Here is a 13,632-nt window from a genome sequence, read left to right as displayed (position 1 = left end):
CTTCTAGTTGCTCTGCTGTTCTCATTTTTTCGTCCAGCAGAGGTTGCTTGATCGCAAGAATTTGCTTGTAGAGATCCCAGTTGGTGTTCCTGGGGTCTCGATAGAATTCCCTCACGGTCTCTCCCCTCTCTATTGAGATGGTGATATGCTTATGATCTGAGAGAGATACCTCTTCAGATACTTCCCAAGAGGTAATTCTATCTGTTAGAATTTGGCTACAAAGTGTTAAATCAAGTACTTCATGTCGCCTTGAGTTAACATATGTTGGTTTGTCCCCTCTGTTACATATATCAATGTTATTAGCAGAAATATATTCTAAAAGGGACGCACCTCGTTTGTTGATGTCACTGCTTCCCCATACAGTGTGGTGAGCGTTGGCATCGCAGCAGATAATAAAGTGCTGCAGCTGGTGACAAATTCGCAGATTGAGGACGTCGGAGCTTCTTCTTCATCACCAGGAAAGTAAGCTGATGCTATATTAACAATAGACTTACCCTTGGCTGTTGGAACCTCCATCCTGATGGCTGCGATGTCTCGTTTGATAAATTCTGTAATGGGAGTAAAATTAATCCTTCCATTTACTAAGATAGCTGTCCTTGGAGAAGGATGGCTATCATCATAGAGTAACTTACATTTTGGTGTAGTAAGGCCCATCACCCTATGATTGTTATCCCACGGCTCCTGTACTAACGCCAGGTCGCGGTCTTCTTTGGCAAACCTTTGCAAAAGTACGCCTGACGCACCTCTTGCATGCTGAAGGTTTGCCTGAACCATTTTTATGTTGGTCATTGCGTTGACGATCCGCTTTTTTGTGACTGGCGGATCGTCGGCTTAGTTTTTGTGCCTTTTGTGGTGGATTCTTTGGAGATTTCTGGGACCTTCTTTTGCATTCCCAGTGAACTACTGTTGTTCTCACCACGGTTGTTATCCTTTTTCGGGTTCGTTTTAGCTGTTTCTTCTTGGGATTCAGTTTTAGACGAACTTTCACATTCATCACCAGTAGTATTTACCGGACTCGGTCCAGGAATTTGTTGCTGCTGGCCCACTTGAGGGCCCGGCAGCGTGTTCCCTAGGTCTTTGCCCTGTATCATACTGGCGACTTCCGTTTCCATTGCCATATCTTGACCCTCTATACAGTCAGTGTTACTGTCCTGCTTGTCGATCCTGCTTTGCTTTCGTGATACAAGTAGTTGATTTGAAATCCCCATCTTGTTAATTTCTGCATCGAGTCCTCGTTCACTGTGAGAACCAGCTCAACATCATTCCCGTTAGGGACACGGCGCTTATTACCAAAAGCTACCATGGTAAACTGGAACGTACTTATAGACATATGCCTTATGCCTGAGCGTTGCGAGCGCGTACCGTTCCGTGTCACACGATACATTCTGCGTCATCACTGGTATGGTGCCTATCGGTAACCTTATCAGGGAAGACATAGAGTGCTTCACAAGAGCGCGGCACAAGAGGCATACCCAGAACTTGGCCACCATGGTCGTGGGCAATTCCACCAAAGGAAGGTGTACCCGAGGGTAGATCGTCAAGAGGCGCCATGAGGAACATCTGCCTCAGATCTTCCAGGTTTCGGTCATGTGGGTTCTCCTCCGAATGTCCAGTTTGTGCAGGTATCTATACAGGAAACGACGGATCACGGTTGTTCAGGCGTTAACCAAGAGGTGCTTCAAGGGTTCGGAGTGGGCTACGTAGATCATACCGGTGAGGTGCGCTCCGGTCGAACTCGACAAGTGGTCGCGCGGGGAACATCCTAGTAGCGTCGCAGTCGCGGCGTCGGTGTGTTGAGTGCATCCGAGTCCATGGATGGGAAGGGACCCGGCAAGGTCCAGGGCAGGTGGATTCCCCATGTCCTTCTGTGTACTTGCTGATATAGAGTCCTACTTGCGGGAAGGTCAAATCGCAGTGCACGCGGTATCAGTGCTGATACTTGCAGTACAGTTGGAAGCAGGCAAGTCGACGACTTTACTCGTCTTCCGAGGACAGCTGACAATGCACCTGTACATTACCTTGGTGTCCTTCTAATAGATCTTCGTAGTTGCAAAGCCACGAAGTTTTGTTTTAGTGGTGTGTAAAATTGCTTCTGGTTGATGATATTGACGGCACCTACCACTTTGCAATGATACGTCAAAAACTCTCAGTTGTGTTAAATTGGTGCGCTCTCTGTCATTTTCATTTCAAATGAAACAGCTTTGATTCACATGTTCTGTTTTAGGTTAGATTTATGAATTCGTCCGGTGGACTGACACCGCACCCGCCTTCTTATCAATATAATCTGCAAATCGTTATCGTCCGAATCCACTTTGCGATAAGTCATATGATACTTATCTACACTGTAGCCGTAAATTCGCATTCCATTTACTCACCTTTTTACTATTCATTCCATTTCAGTTTCCCCAGTGAAGGACTCCTTCCACGCGAAACCGGAACGTCCTCCGCTGTCGAACAAAGTGCTAATAGGCAAGCAAAACAACAATCAAACCGGCGGCACTACCAACTCCTTCGCATCCCGGAAGGAAAGTTTCGGTTCGAAGGATTCACTCAACGAACATAACAACACTAGCAACAACACCGGATCGCCCACGGTCGGTAACGTGGCCGCCCATCGGCGGTCGCTGGAGACGCGGAACACGGAAAACCATCACCCATCGACGAACAACACCCAGCAGCAACAGGTCACCGAGAAGCCCCCGCGAAAGAGTCTGGACAGCAGCAAGACGTCCGAGATCCGGAAGAGTTTGGAAAATCTAGACGACAAGAAAGCAACTCCTCCGCCGGTGCTTGGTAAGAAACCGCAGGTTCCGATCAAGAAGAGTCCCTCGATCACCAGTGTCACAGGGAATCTGTTCGGGTTCAACAAGAAGGGGAAGAGTGGCGGAGAAGGTAAGGTACAGGATGGCACGGATGGGGTAGGCAGTAGTAAGATGAAGTCAGAGGTTGCGGATAATAACGAAAAGAACGTGAGTGGCGAACGGTTGTCGCGGGAGGAATCCGAATTCGGGATTGTTGAGAGGGGATCGGTTCTGAAGGATATGAGGGTGAACCGAGCGAAGGCACCGAAGAGGAGGCCACCGACGTCGGCTGGGAGTTTGATGGGCGAGTCTGGAAACGGGACCAATGGTTTGAGCAATGGAAACACCGGATTGTTCCATCAGTTGTCACAAGGAGCGGAACCGGAATCGCCCAAGCCGGACCTGTTGAACGTTAGTCATCATAGCAATAGTAATGAGGAGGAATTCATTGCTAAGCCAAAAGCACGAGAGTGGGAGAAGCACAAAGTACCCTGGATGGACGAACTGAAGGCAAGTCAAGCCAAAAAGACCTCTCCGAATGTGAACGAATCAAAGTCACCGGAGCATCATTCGGTGGTTACGGAGCATCAGGAGTCGTCCAAGTTCGACAACATTTCCAAGTCATTCCATATGAGTTCCAGCACGGCCAGTTCGGCGACTTCGGTGTCCGCTTCCGGTCGGGCGAGACTATCGGAACGGGCCGCCACGACGACCGTGGCGGATACGTCGTCCTCCAGCTTGGTGAACAACGCTAACAATAGCAGTTCCTTCGACTTGATCGCGTCCAGTAGGAAGGAGACGTCCAGCAACAACAGCCATCAACACACAACGTTAACCAATAGTAGTGTCGAACATTCCAGTAGCAGTAGTTCCAGCACGACAACCACCAACGTCATGACCAAGTCAATGTCTGCCCTTTCAACCAAGATTGCCATTTCGTCGTCGTCATCGGAGAGTGCTGCCAACAGTGCCGCCAACGATGCTGCTGCTGCACCTTCCAGTACTACCAACTGCACCACCAACAATAGCAACACCAATCGGCCGGTCAGTGTGAACCTGCGCAACCGGAGCATATCGCCGACGCCCATCACCCGCAATACTAAGACAATCCACATATCCGGCGGTACAGACCGGCCGGAAGCCTCGACAACGGTGGCGCCCAGCAACAGCAGCAACAACAACAACAATGGTACAAGTACCACTGCCATCGGTGGTGGCACCTGCCCTCCCGTCACCTCGGACAACGTGTGCTCCCGAGTGCAGGACCTGGAGCAGAAGGTCACCCGGATGGAACGGCAGCTGTCCGCCCAGAACGGTCTGATCGAGGACCTGAAGCGGCTACTGCGCGACGAAGCGGACAAGGTGAAAACCCTCCAGCGGGAGCTGGAAAAGTACGCCCAGTGCGTAACGCAGGTATGATGATAAATGTGGAGGGTTCGTTCTAGACGAGAGACGCACCTCAAATGTACCTTACCTTCTGTGTATTGTTTTTTTTGCGTAGTAGGCTTGGGTTGATTGTGGCTAATTTCGCGCCAATTTGAGTCGATTGGATTGGCACAGCCTCTTTCAGCATGCCATAAAACTTGTTTGGATTACTACATCAATTTGGTTTTGTTGATAAAAGTTTTACTTTTTTTTATCGATTGTTCGTGAAAAATCAAGAAATGTCAAATTATCTGACCAATGCAAGTGAAACTATCGTGGCAATTTGGAAAGTTATTGATTTTTCTAATGCAAAAGAATATAAATATTGATTTGGCGTGAAATTCGTCACCTGTTTCTTTTACCACAATCCGCAAGCACAAACATTCGCCGAATAACCTACACATTCCTTGCTCTATGACTTTGTCCCCCGCCATGCAAACGCGACGTTTCCGCATTTTATCGACCTCCTTCTAGTATAGATCGCGAGCGTGCTGTAAAATAGGGTACACTAGCTTCCGACCAGCCGTCTTTGTGCACGAAAAATTTAGCAGACTACTACTATTAGAACCGGAACTATAAATAAACTTACTTAGGACTTTTTATCGTCTCTAAAGAAACGCAATTTACCGACTCTGAACTGTTTACATACTTTATTTTTTGTAATTGTTACACATTTTCCCGAAAAGAGAGAGAGTGGTTCGACCAATTCGATCGCGAGACACGCGTACGTGCATCCCTAACGCCATCCGAGTATTATCTAAGGGTGTCGTAAGTTTTTGACCTGATCGATTAGTCGGTAATCGACTTGGCTTTATCGAATCAATAGTTGACATACAAAATCGACCATAAAAACGTGCAAAATGGCAACTATTCGGTTAGTCTATGATCGATTTGAACATTTTAATCGACTTTTCAAGATAATCAATCGCTTTACGACATCCCTAGTATTATCCAATCTTTATCAGAGTAGTTAAGCAAATGTGGATGGTAGAACTCCATATCGTGGAAAAGTATCGATGAATACCAACCCAGAGAGGGAACAAAGAAAAAGGAGGAAATCAGCTGTAGTCGTGGTTTTACATCGAGATACGCTTATATGATAGAACCAATAACAAGATGAAGTGTGATAGATAACGCAGTTCCTCCGGAAGTAGGACTAGATGAAGCATAAGCAATGTGAGTGATGCAGTTATTTTTTTTTTCTTTCAATTCGAACGCACAAACTTGAAAATTATGTCCATGTCCAAACCAGTCGACATTTGTATTTGTTCTACCCATCCTACGTACTGCTAGGTATACAAATTTTGTCCTATTCCTCTTTACCATTGTAACCCTAACTTCTGGATCACTTTGTATGCATTACTTTTTTGTCGATTTGAATGATTCTAACGTTGGTTGCTACTATTTTGGGCCACTAGTGTTCTTTTGAAATCATTAATTGTTTCTTTGTATCACTTATGTGTTTGTTCAAAGCGTTTTCTTATTTTATTGTTGGAAGCGAGATATTTGGCATAATCGAGATGCGAATAGTCATTATTCCAAAACACAAAGAACGTGACGCGAGACAGGACAAAACGCTTTTATTTGTTACAAATAAATGAAAATGACTTTTATTTACCTTTGAAGCCTTTTTTTCCAAGCGTTATTATAGAGTGGTTTCTACGTATCCGTTACTGTTGTTTTGGTGCTCAATGGCATAGAAACGGTAGAATATGATGCAGAATATTTTTTCTGGATAGCCTAGGTCATCCAAACTGTTCAAAGCTACGATTTGCATTCTTTTATGTCCAATAAGTTTTCTGAAAGTTCAAAAGACAGTATCAGATTTGTCGGGATATCCTAGGTCATCCAAACTGTTCTTGAGTTCAGATCCTAAAGAATACGGGTGTAACGGTAACTTCTTTCATCATACAAAGCTACGATTTGTATTCTATCATATTCAGTAACTCTTCTGAAAGTTCAAAAGACAGTATCAGATCGGTCGTGATATTCTAGGTTATACAAACTGTTCTTGAGTTTAGATTCTAAAGCCTACGGGTGTTATAGTAACTTCTTTCATCATACAAAGCTACGTTTCGTAATATATCATGTTCAGTAAGTCTTCTGAAAGTTCAGTAGATAGTATCAGATCGGTCGTGATATCCTAGGTTATTCAAACTCTTCTTGCGTTCAGATTCTAAAGTCTATCGGTATAACGGTAGCTTCTTTCATTATACAAACCTACGATTCATAATCGATCATATCCAGGAAGTCTTTTGAAAGTTCAAAAGACAGTATCAGATCAGTCGGGATATCCTAGGTCATCCAAACTATTATTGAGTTCAGATCCTAAAGTCTTCGGATGTAACGGTAACTTCTATCATTATACAAAACTACGATTTGTAATCGATCATGTCCAGTAAGTCTTCTGATAGTTGAATTGACGTTAGTATCAGATCAGTCGGGATATCCTAAGTCATTTAAACTGTTCTTGAGTTCAGACCCTATAATCTACAGATGTAACGGTAACTTCTATCATTATACAAATCTACGATTTGTAATCTAGCTTGACCAGTAAGTCTTCTGAAATTTCAAAAGACGATATCAGATCAATCGGGATATCCTAGGTCATTCAAACTGTTTTTGAGTTCAGATCCTAAAGTTTACCGGTGTAACTTCCTTTGTTATACAGAGCTACGATATGTAATCTAGCTTGTCCAGTAAATCTTCTGAATCCGTTGAGCATTGAGTCATCCAAACTATTATGATATCTTCACCACAACAATCGGTTCCTCCTGGGATTCCTCCTGGAATTCCTCTAGAAGTTCCTCCGGGGATTCCTCCAGGAGTTCCTTGTGAGATTCCTAAAGAAGTTCCTCCTGGAATTCCTTCGAGAGTTGCTTCTGGAGTTCCTCCTAGGATTCCTCCATGAGTTCCTCCTGGGATTCCTCCAGGAGTTCCTTCTGGGGTTCCTCAAGGAGTTCTTCCTAGGAATCCTCCAGGGTTCCTAAAGGTGTTCTTCCTAGGAATCCTCCAGGGTTCCTAAAGGAGTTGCTCCTGAGATTCATCCGAGTTTTCCTAGGATTCCTCCAGGAGTTCCTCCTGGGATTCCTCCAGAAGTTCATCCTGGGATTCCTCCAGGAGTTCCTTCTGGGATTCCTAAAGGAGGTCCTCCTGGGATTCCTCCGAGAGTTCCATCCGGAGTTCCTCCTAGGATTCATCCAGGAGTTCCTCCCGGGGTTCATCCAAGAGTTCCTTCCGAGATTCCAGGATTTGCTCCTGGGATTCCTCCATGAGTTGCTCCTGGGATTCCTCCATGTGTTCTTCCTGGGATTCCTCCAGCAGTTCCTCCTGGGATTCCTCCAGGAGTTCCTCCTATGATTCCTCCAAGAGTTCCTCCTGGGATTCCTCCAGGAGTTCCTCCTGGGATTCCTCCAGGAGTTCCTCCTTGGATTCCCCCATGAGTTCTTCCTGGGATTTCTCCAGGAGTTCCTCCTGGAATTCCTCCAAGAGTTCCTTCTAGGGTTCCTAAAGGATTTCCTCCTGGGATTCCTCCAGGAGTTCCTCCTGGGATTCCTCCAGGAGTTTCTGCTGGGTTTCCTTAAGGAGTTCCTTCTGTGATTTCTCCAAGAGTTCCTCCTGGGATTCCTTCAAGAGCTCCTTCTAGGGTTCCTAAAAGAGTTCCTCCTGGGATTCTTCCGAGAGTTCCTCCTAGGATACTATCAGGAGTTTCTCCTAGGATTCCTGCAGGAGCTCTTCCTGAGATTTTTCCAGGAGTTTCTCCTTGGATTCCAGAAGTTTCCTGCAGGATTTCCTGCTGGACGTCCTCGTGGGGTTCCTACAGGAGAGTAGTTTGATACCCATATTTTGGGGTACATTATATCCAAAGCAACTTTCAATGGCCATACATAACGGCTTGACTTTGAAAATGATAAAGTTCAATACCATGCCTATAAGGTCATGCACTTTTCATATAAATGGACACTTGTGGCCTCAGAGGGTCATCAGAGCTGCCCTAAGGGTGGTAATTGCACTTCAAGCAAAATCCAGTGATCATAATTCGACGTTTATGTAACACTTTCAACTGGGCATGGTCCGTAGGTGACTCAAGCTTTTGTGAGTAATTTCCAAATTTTATTCATATGGATTACAATGTTCGAAAAGAAAATGCTCATATTTTTAGTTTTGTCATACCAACCTGAGTAAATGCTCAAGTAGGTAAAAGGGTTGACACATGCATTTTAGCAAAGTAAAAGCATTTGCTCACTTTATTCATATCACTTAATAAGTTACAAATGTAGACCTGGAGCTATGGTCTCCGAAGTAGTTTGATTGATCTGGAATATCTCAAAACCATCTTGGAATGACTCATGAAATGCCAGGGAGATTACTGATTACAGATCGATGTGTAATCTTACGGTTCATTGTGAGAATAACTACTGTTACTGTCAACCTAAACTTCAGGACAGTTTGGACGACCCTTAATGTCCAAAAGGTTAATAATAATAATGAGTAGACTTCAGGTTGGTACAGTAACCACGATTGATTATGCAACTTTACCTAGTATATAGCTATGACTGCTGTTACGAGTGTAGACCTGAAGTTCTGAACCCCAAGGTAATTTGACTGACTTGGGATATTCCTATAGTGTCTATAAATGACATTTTAGTTTTCAAGAGCTTTACGGATCCCAAATCCCAATAGATTTTGTAATGCTATTATTTATGGCGAAAACTATAGGACTATACTACACTATAGGACAATTTGGAACACCTTGAACATCCCAGAATATAAAACACCTTTTGATATTCTTGACGAAGACTAGATGAATACATATGAACGTAACCTATAGTTAGGGCTCCCATCTACTCAGAATATAAAATCAGGACATTTCATGTATTTTCACGAAAATGAGTAAAACTCATCGGATTTGTTAAGAAATTTTAACCAAAATTAGTCCAAAATCAGGACATGTCCTGCTAAATCAGGACGGATGGTAACCCTACCTATACTGCCCCCACTCGCATAACAGTCCCATCTTTGCTGGGTTTCCTATTCATATGGGACTGTTATGCGAGTGGGGGCAGTATATTCAAATTCAGCTTTCAGAACAACTGGTATGTCAATTATTTAGTTTCTTCAAATGTTATGGTGTTCAAAAACCTTTTTTTTGTAGGAACTATAAGTGTTATGTCCCGTCTCGCGTTGCGTACTTTGTGTATTGTCGAGGTTAGCACGAACCTCAAGAAACTGAAATAAGTATGTTAACTTTATGTCAAATTATCAATATATCGCTAGACTCTTCTGCCAAGCGTTAGATGGCTCTTTATTTCCCTGCCTCCATCCAGCTGGGTCCGGTAGTCGTACAATTAGACCGGCGCACAAATTTACATTCCTATTATTGACCATCATTCCCGCAAGAGTGCAAGACATTCCTCAGCCGTACATAGCTGTTCTCCAGTACTCCTACATATTCCTTCCCCCTGTTGAAACGAATGAGTATTTGTTGCATTTATTACATTGGAATGAGTTAGTTTATCCGCCCTTAGGATTCCACCTAGGTATCATTGTATCATAAATCGAAAGCCGGAACCGAACAACCCTGTATCTTTGTAACTAACCGTTTTCCTACCGGATCTACACCGGATATCCTCTGTTGACTAGGGCAAGACAAAACTGCGCCATGGAATTCTACTAAGGCATGTGAACCGATAGTTACTCTGAAAGCGGGAAACTGAAATGAGAATGTGAAACATTAATGTGAATGCAACAAAAAAAGCAACAACAAACATGGTGATAGATTTGTGAACAATAGCCGCCAAGTGCTACCCTAAAAACTAAGCAGAATAAGGTATATAAGCGTAACAGACACACAAACAGACAGAAGATTCGAAACAACAAAACAAAAACAGAAATCGCAAGTCCAAGTAAGATAAGTCGATCGACCGTGGATGCGTGATGATTCCGAGGTATTCAATTTCAACTCGCAAACGACACCGCGAAGCGTAACCACGAAACCACATGAACCGTACACAAACCGACACAAACAAATGCAAAAAACACGTACACACACGTATTGTAAACAACGCAAAAATGTTCGCCATTTTTTTTTTCTTTGTGTACATATTTAATAGCGAAGTAAATATATACCGTATTATTATTATACATACCTACTTATTTTATTTAGCCTTTAGGAATTCCATATGAAGAAAGCATGCAATCGCTTTATACATTATACAATATTGAAACACCTTCATGATACATGATAAAAACAATTTATGTAATGATTATTCTAATAAAAATTCGCTTTTTGCAAATAGAATTAAAACAATTTAGAGAGAGGTGTCCGGTCGACGTAGTCATTTTATCCGAAAGATTTCCCTTTTCTAACTGTCTTGTTTTCTCAAAGAAGTCTATTCCAGGATTGTCCTGGGGTTTTTTCAGGGATACATCAGGGAGTTCCTTCGATAATTCTTCTAGGAATTAATTCAGGATACTTTCAGAAGTTCTCGCAGAGATTTTTTCAGGAGAATGTTCTAAGATTCCTAGATGTTCCATCTAGAATTCCTTCTGGCGTTCTTTCCGGGATTTCTTCAGGAACTTCTTACAGGATTTCTCTGAAATTCATCCAGCTTCTATTTGGAATGCCTTTAAAACCTTTTTTTTGGAAATACGGTAGAAATGTAATCTTTCAAGAAACACTTATCAAAATTGCTGAAGGAGTTCCTTAACCCAAGTAAACAAAAGTTCCGCTCCCCATTACAAACGCTTCCATCAAAAGTTGCTCAGAAGGCTATCTGATATCCTTATGTGAACTTTCAAGTTTGGAAATCACTTAAAAATTAAGCTGCTTAGCTCATAAAAGTACTCACTTTTCTGAACTTTTGGTTACCTAGAAAGAAATATTTGGAGCCTGCTTGGATACTCCTTGAGGATTTTAATTTGAAACATCTGAGAGAATTCCAGAAGAAAGTCCCTGGAGGAAACTCTTACAGGAATCCCAGAAGGAACATTTCCCGAAGAAATCCCGGGAAGAATCCTAGAAGAAACTCCTGGTCGAATTCCGGAAGTAAATCAATCCTAGAGGATATCCTAAAGGAGCTCCTGGAAACCCCCGTGAAGGAACACCTGAAAGGTTCCCAAGAAAGAATCCTGTAGGAATCCTAGAATGAACTCCATGAAAAACCTGTGAAAGAACTCCTGGAGAAATATAGAATTATTTTTTTGGAGATAACACGGAAGAAATTTCTCCTGGAATAGAAAGAAATATTCCTGAAGAAATCTCACATGGAATTCCTAGAGGAATCCCATAAAGAATTCCTGAAGAAATCACGGTAGGAATCTCTGAATTAATGCCAGAAAGAGTTCCTGGAGGAAGCTCGGAAAGAACTCCTGGAGGAATTCCAGATGGAACATGATTTTGAATCTGAAAAGAAAGTTTTGGAAGAATCACAATGGGGAACTTCTAACGCAGTCCTAAATAAACCCCCATAAAAATGTTGTACTGTCCCCATTCGCATAACAGTCCTATGTGAATAGGGAACCCAGCAAACATGGGACTGCTATGCGAATAATGCAGTATAGCTCCCTGAGGAATCCCAGAAGAAATTCCTGCCGGAATTGCTAACAAAACCGCGGAAGATATTCGAAGTGGAATTCCAGGAAGAGTTTCTGGGGAAATCTCAATCATCTTGCGTTTTGATCTACGAGGTGGATTATCCTGTAGTGACCGCTTAGCGTTGTTTATCGGGATGAACTTGTTTTTATTCGTTCTCAGCTGAACGCGATGAGCCATGATTGTTGCGTTTCCAATCAAAGTGTGTGTCATTATTGTCGTTTTCGTCATCACTGTCAGAGCCATGGGGCTTAACAGCTCATTCAAAGGGCTTTCCTTACTGGGTCCAAGTTTGTGTGGCTCAACTAGGAAGTCCGCATCCATGAAAAGAACTTCCCTTTGCATTGCGAAGCACCATGGATAACAACGAAGGTAAGCAGCGAACGTAAATTTAATGGCAATTGTTGTAGATTTTATAGAACTTAGAAGTTCTGAACTTCAGGATATTTTGCAAACCTCACAATGTCTGACAACCATAAAAATAGGGAGCGGGACATTTGGCATAAAGTCATTTGGCATAAGGTCGTTTGGCATAAGGTCACTTGGCATAAAGACCAAGGTTGCGACCATTCATTTGCAAAGATTTACATTCATTTGCTATTATCTCAGTTCAGAAGCATGCTATCGAAAAACAATGTATGGATGAATTTAACATTGTAGTTTTATCTGAAACTTTGCCGAATAACATTGGGGTCGCAAACGTATACCAAAGTCGTGAGCGAGCTGTGAAGGCAACTCTCCACGCGGTGAATGTAAATTTCATTCACGCTGTGGAAAGTAGCCTTCACAGCTCGCTCACGATTTTGGTATACGTTTGTGACCCCAATGTTATTCGGCAAACTTTCAGATAAAACTACAAGGTTAACCTTCCGAAGGTGCTCAAAAAAAGTTACGTTTAAGGTGTTCGGGTCATAGTGACCCGGATTTGGTACAATGATTTCACAGTCATTTCTCAATAAAATAATAAAGTTTTTGTACTCAAAAATATCGTTAGGGCTTAAATTTTGTGGATCCGGCTCTAAACTAAGGTTCGGTTGGACGTGGCCACTTGGAACCGACGCCAGAGGGACCATGGTTTGGCCATTTTCGCAGGAGGGTATTTTTCGCAATAAGTTATGCGAAATGCAGCTGATTTGAATGTTTGGAGTGCTAAATGCACCGGAAAAGCAGCATCAAACTGCCCCAACCACTAAGCTAACTGACCAGATGAGTTTTGGCTATCAGGTGGCCACGGGACTAAATCTTGAGGCCTCGGAACGGCTTCCCGGAGACCCCCGATAGGTAACCATTTTACAAATATGGTGAATCCATGCCGTGCGACATGTCAAAAGTTGCAGAATTTTATGGAGAATACATCAGTGACCATGTCAGAAGCCAGAAGCAAGATTGGCCACTTGGTGGTCCCGGAACCGATTCCCGGGACCCCGGAAATGTGGCCAATTCTCGCAGTTTATATGAGCTTGCGTATAGCACATCGAAATTCGCAGAATTTCATTGATAATTCACCAGTCATCAAACCAGCAACTGCAGACAACATTGTCCGCTTGGTGATCTCGGAACCGGTTCCCAGGGCCGGTTCCGAGGCCCCCGGAAATGTGGTCAATTCTCGATTTTTTTTACTATGCCGTGCGACACATCTAAATTTGCAGAATTTTGTTGCGAATATATCATTGGCCACATCAGATACGAAAAGCAGGATTGGCCACTTAGTGGTCCTGGCACAGGTTCCCGGTAACCGGTTCCCAGGACTCCGAAAATGTGGCCAATTCTCGCAGTTTGTATGACCTTGCCGTATGGCACATCAAAATTCTC

The 13,632-nt window shown here is 43.3% G+C and overlaps 1 protein-coding gene across 1 annotated transcript in view; it reads left to right on the top strand.

Moving 5' to 3' along the window:
* The window catches only part of LOC109416910 (SH3 domain-containing protein 21), a 328,588-nt gene extending 318,048 nt beyond the window's left edge, over positions 1-10,540 (top strand). The window contains exon 7 of the mRNA XM_062846712.1: positions 2,401-10,540. Coding sequence (XP_062702696.1) covers positions 2,401-4,220 — 1,820 coding nt within the window. The 3' untranslated portion in view covers positions 4,221-10,540. The remainder of the gene's footprint in view (positions 1-2,400) is intronic.
* The last annotated feature ends 3,092 nt before the right edge of the window (positions 10,541-13,632 follow it).

Source organism: Aedes albopictus, chromosome 1 (assembly GCF_035046485.1).
Source record: "Aedes albopictus strain Foshan chromosome 1, AalbF5, whole genome shotgun sequence".
In the NCBI taxonomy this organism is placed as follows: Eukaryota; Metazoa; Arthropoda; class Insecta; order Diptera; family Culicidae; genus Aedes; species Aedes albopictus.
The sequence above is the reverse complement of the archived record's forward strand: the minus strand, read 5'-3'. Positions and strand labels throughout refer to the sequence as shown.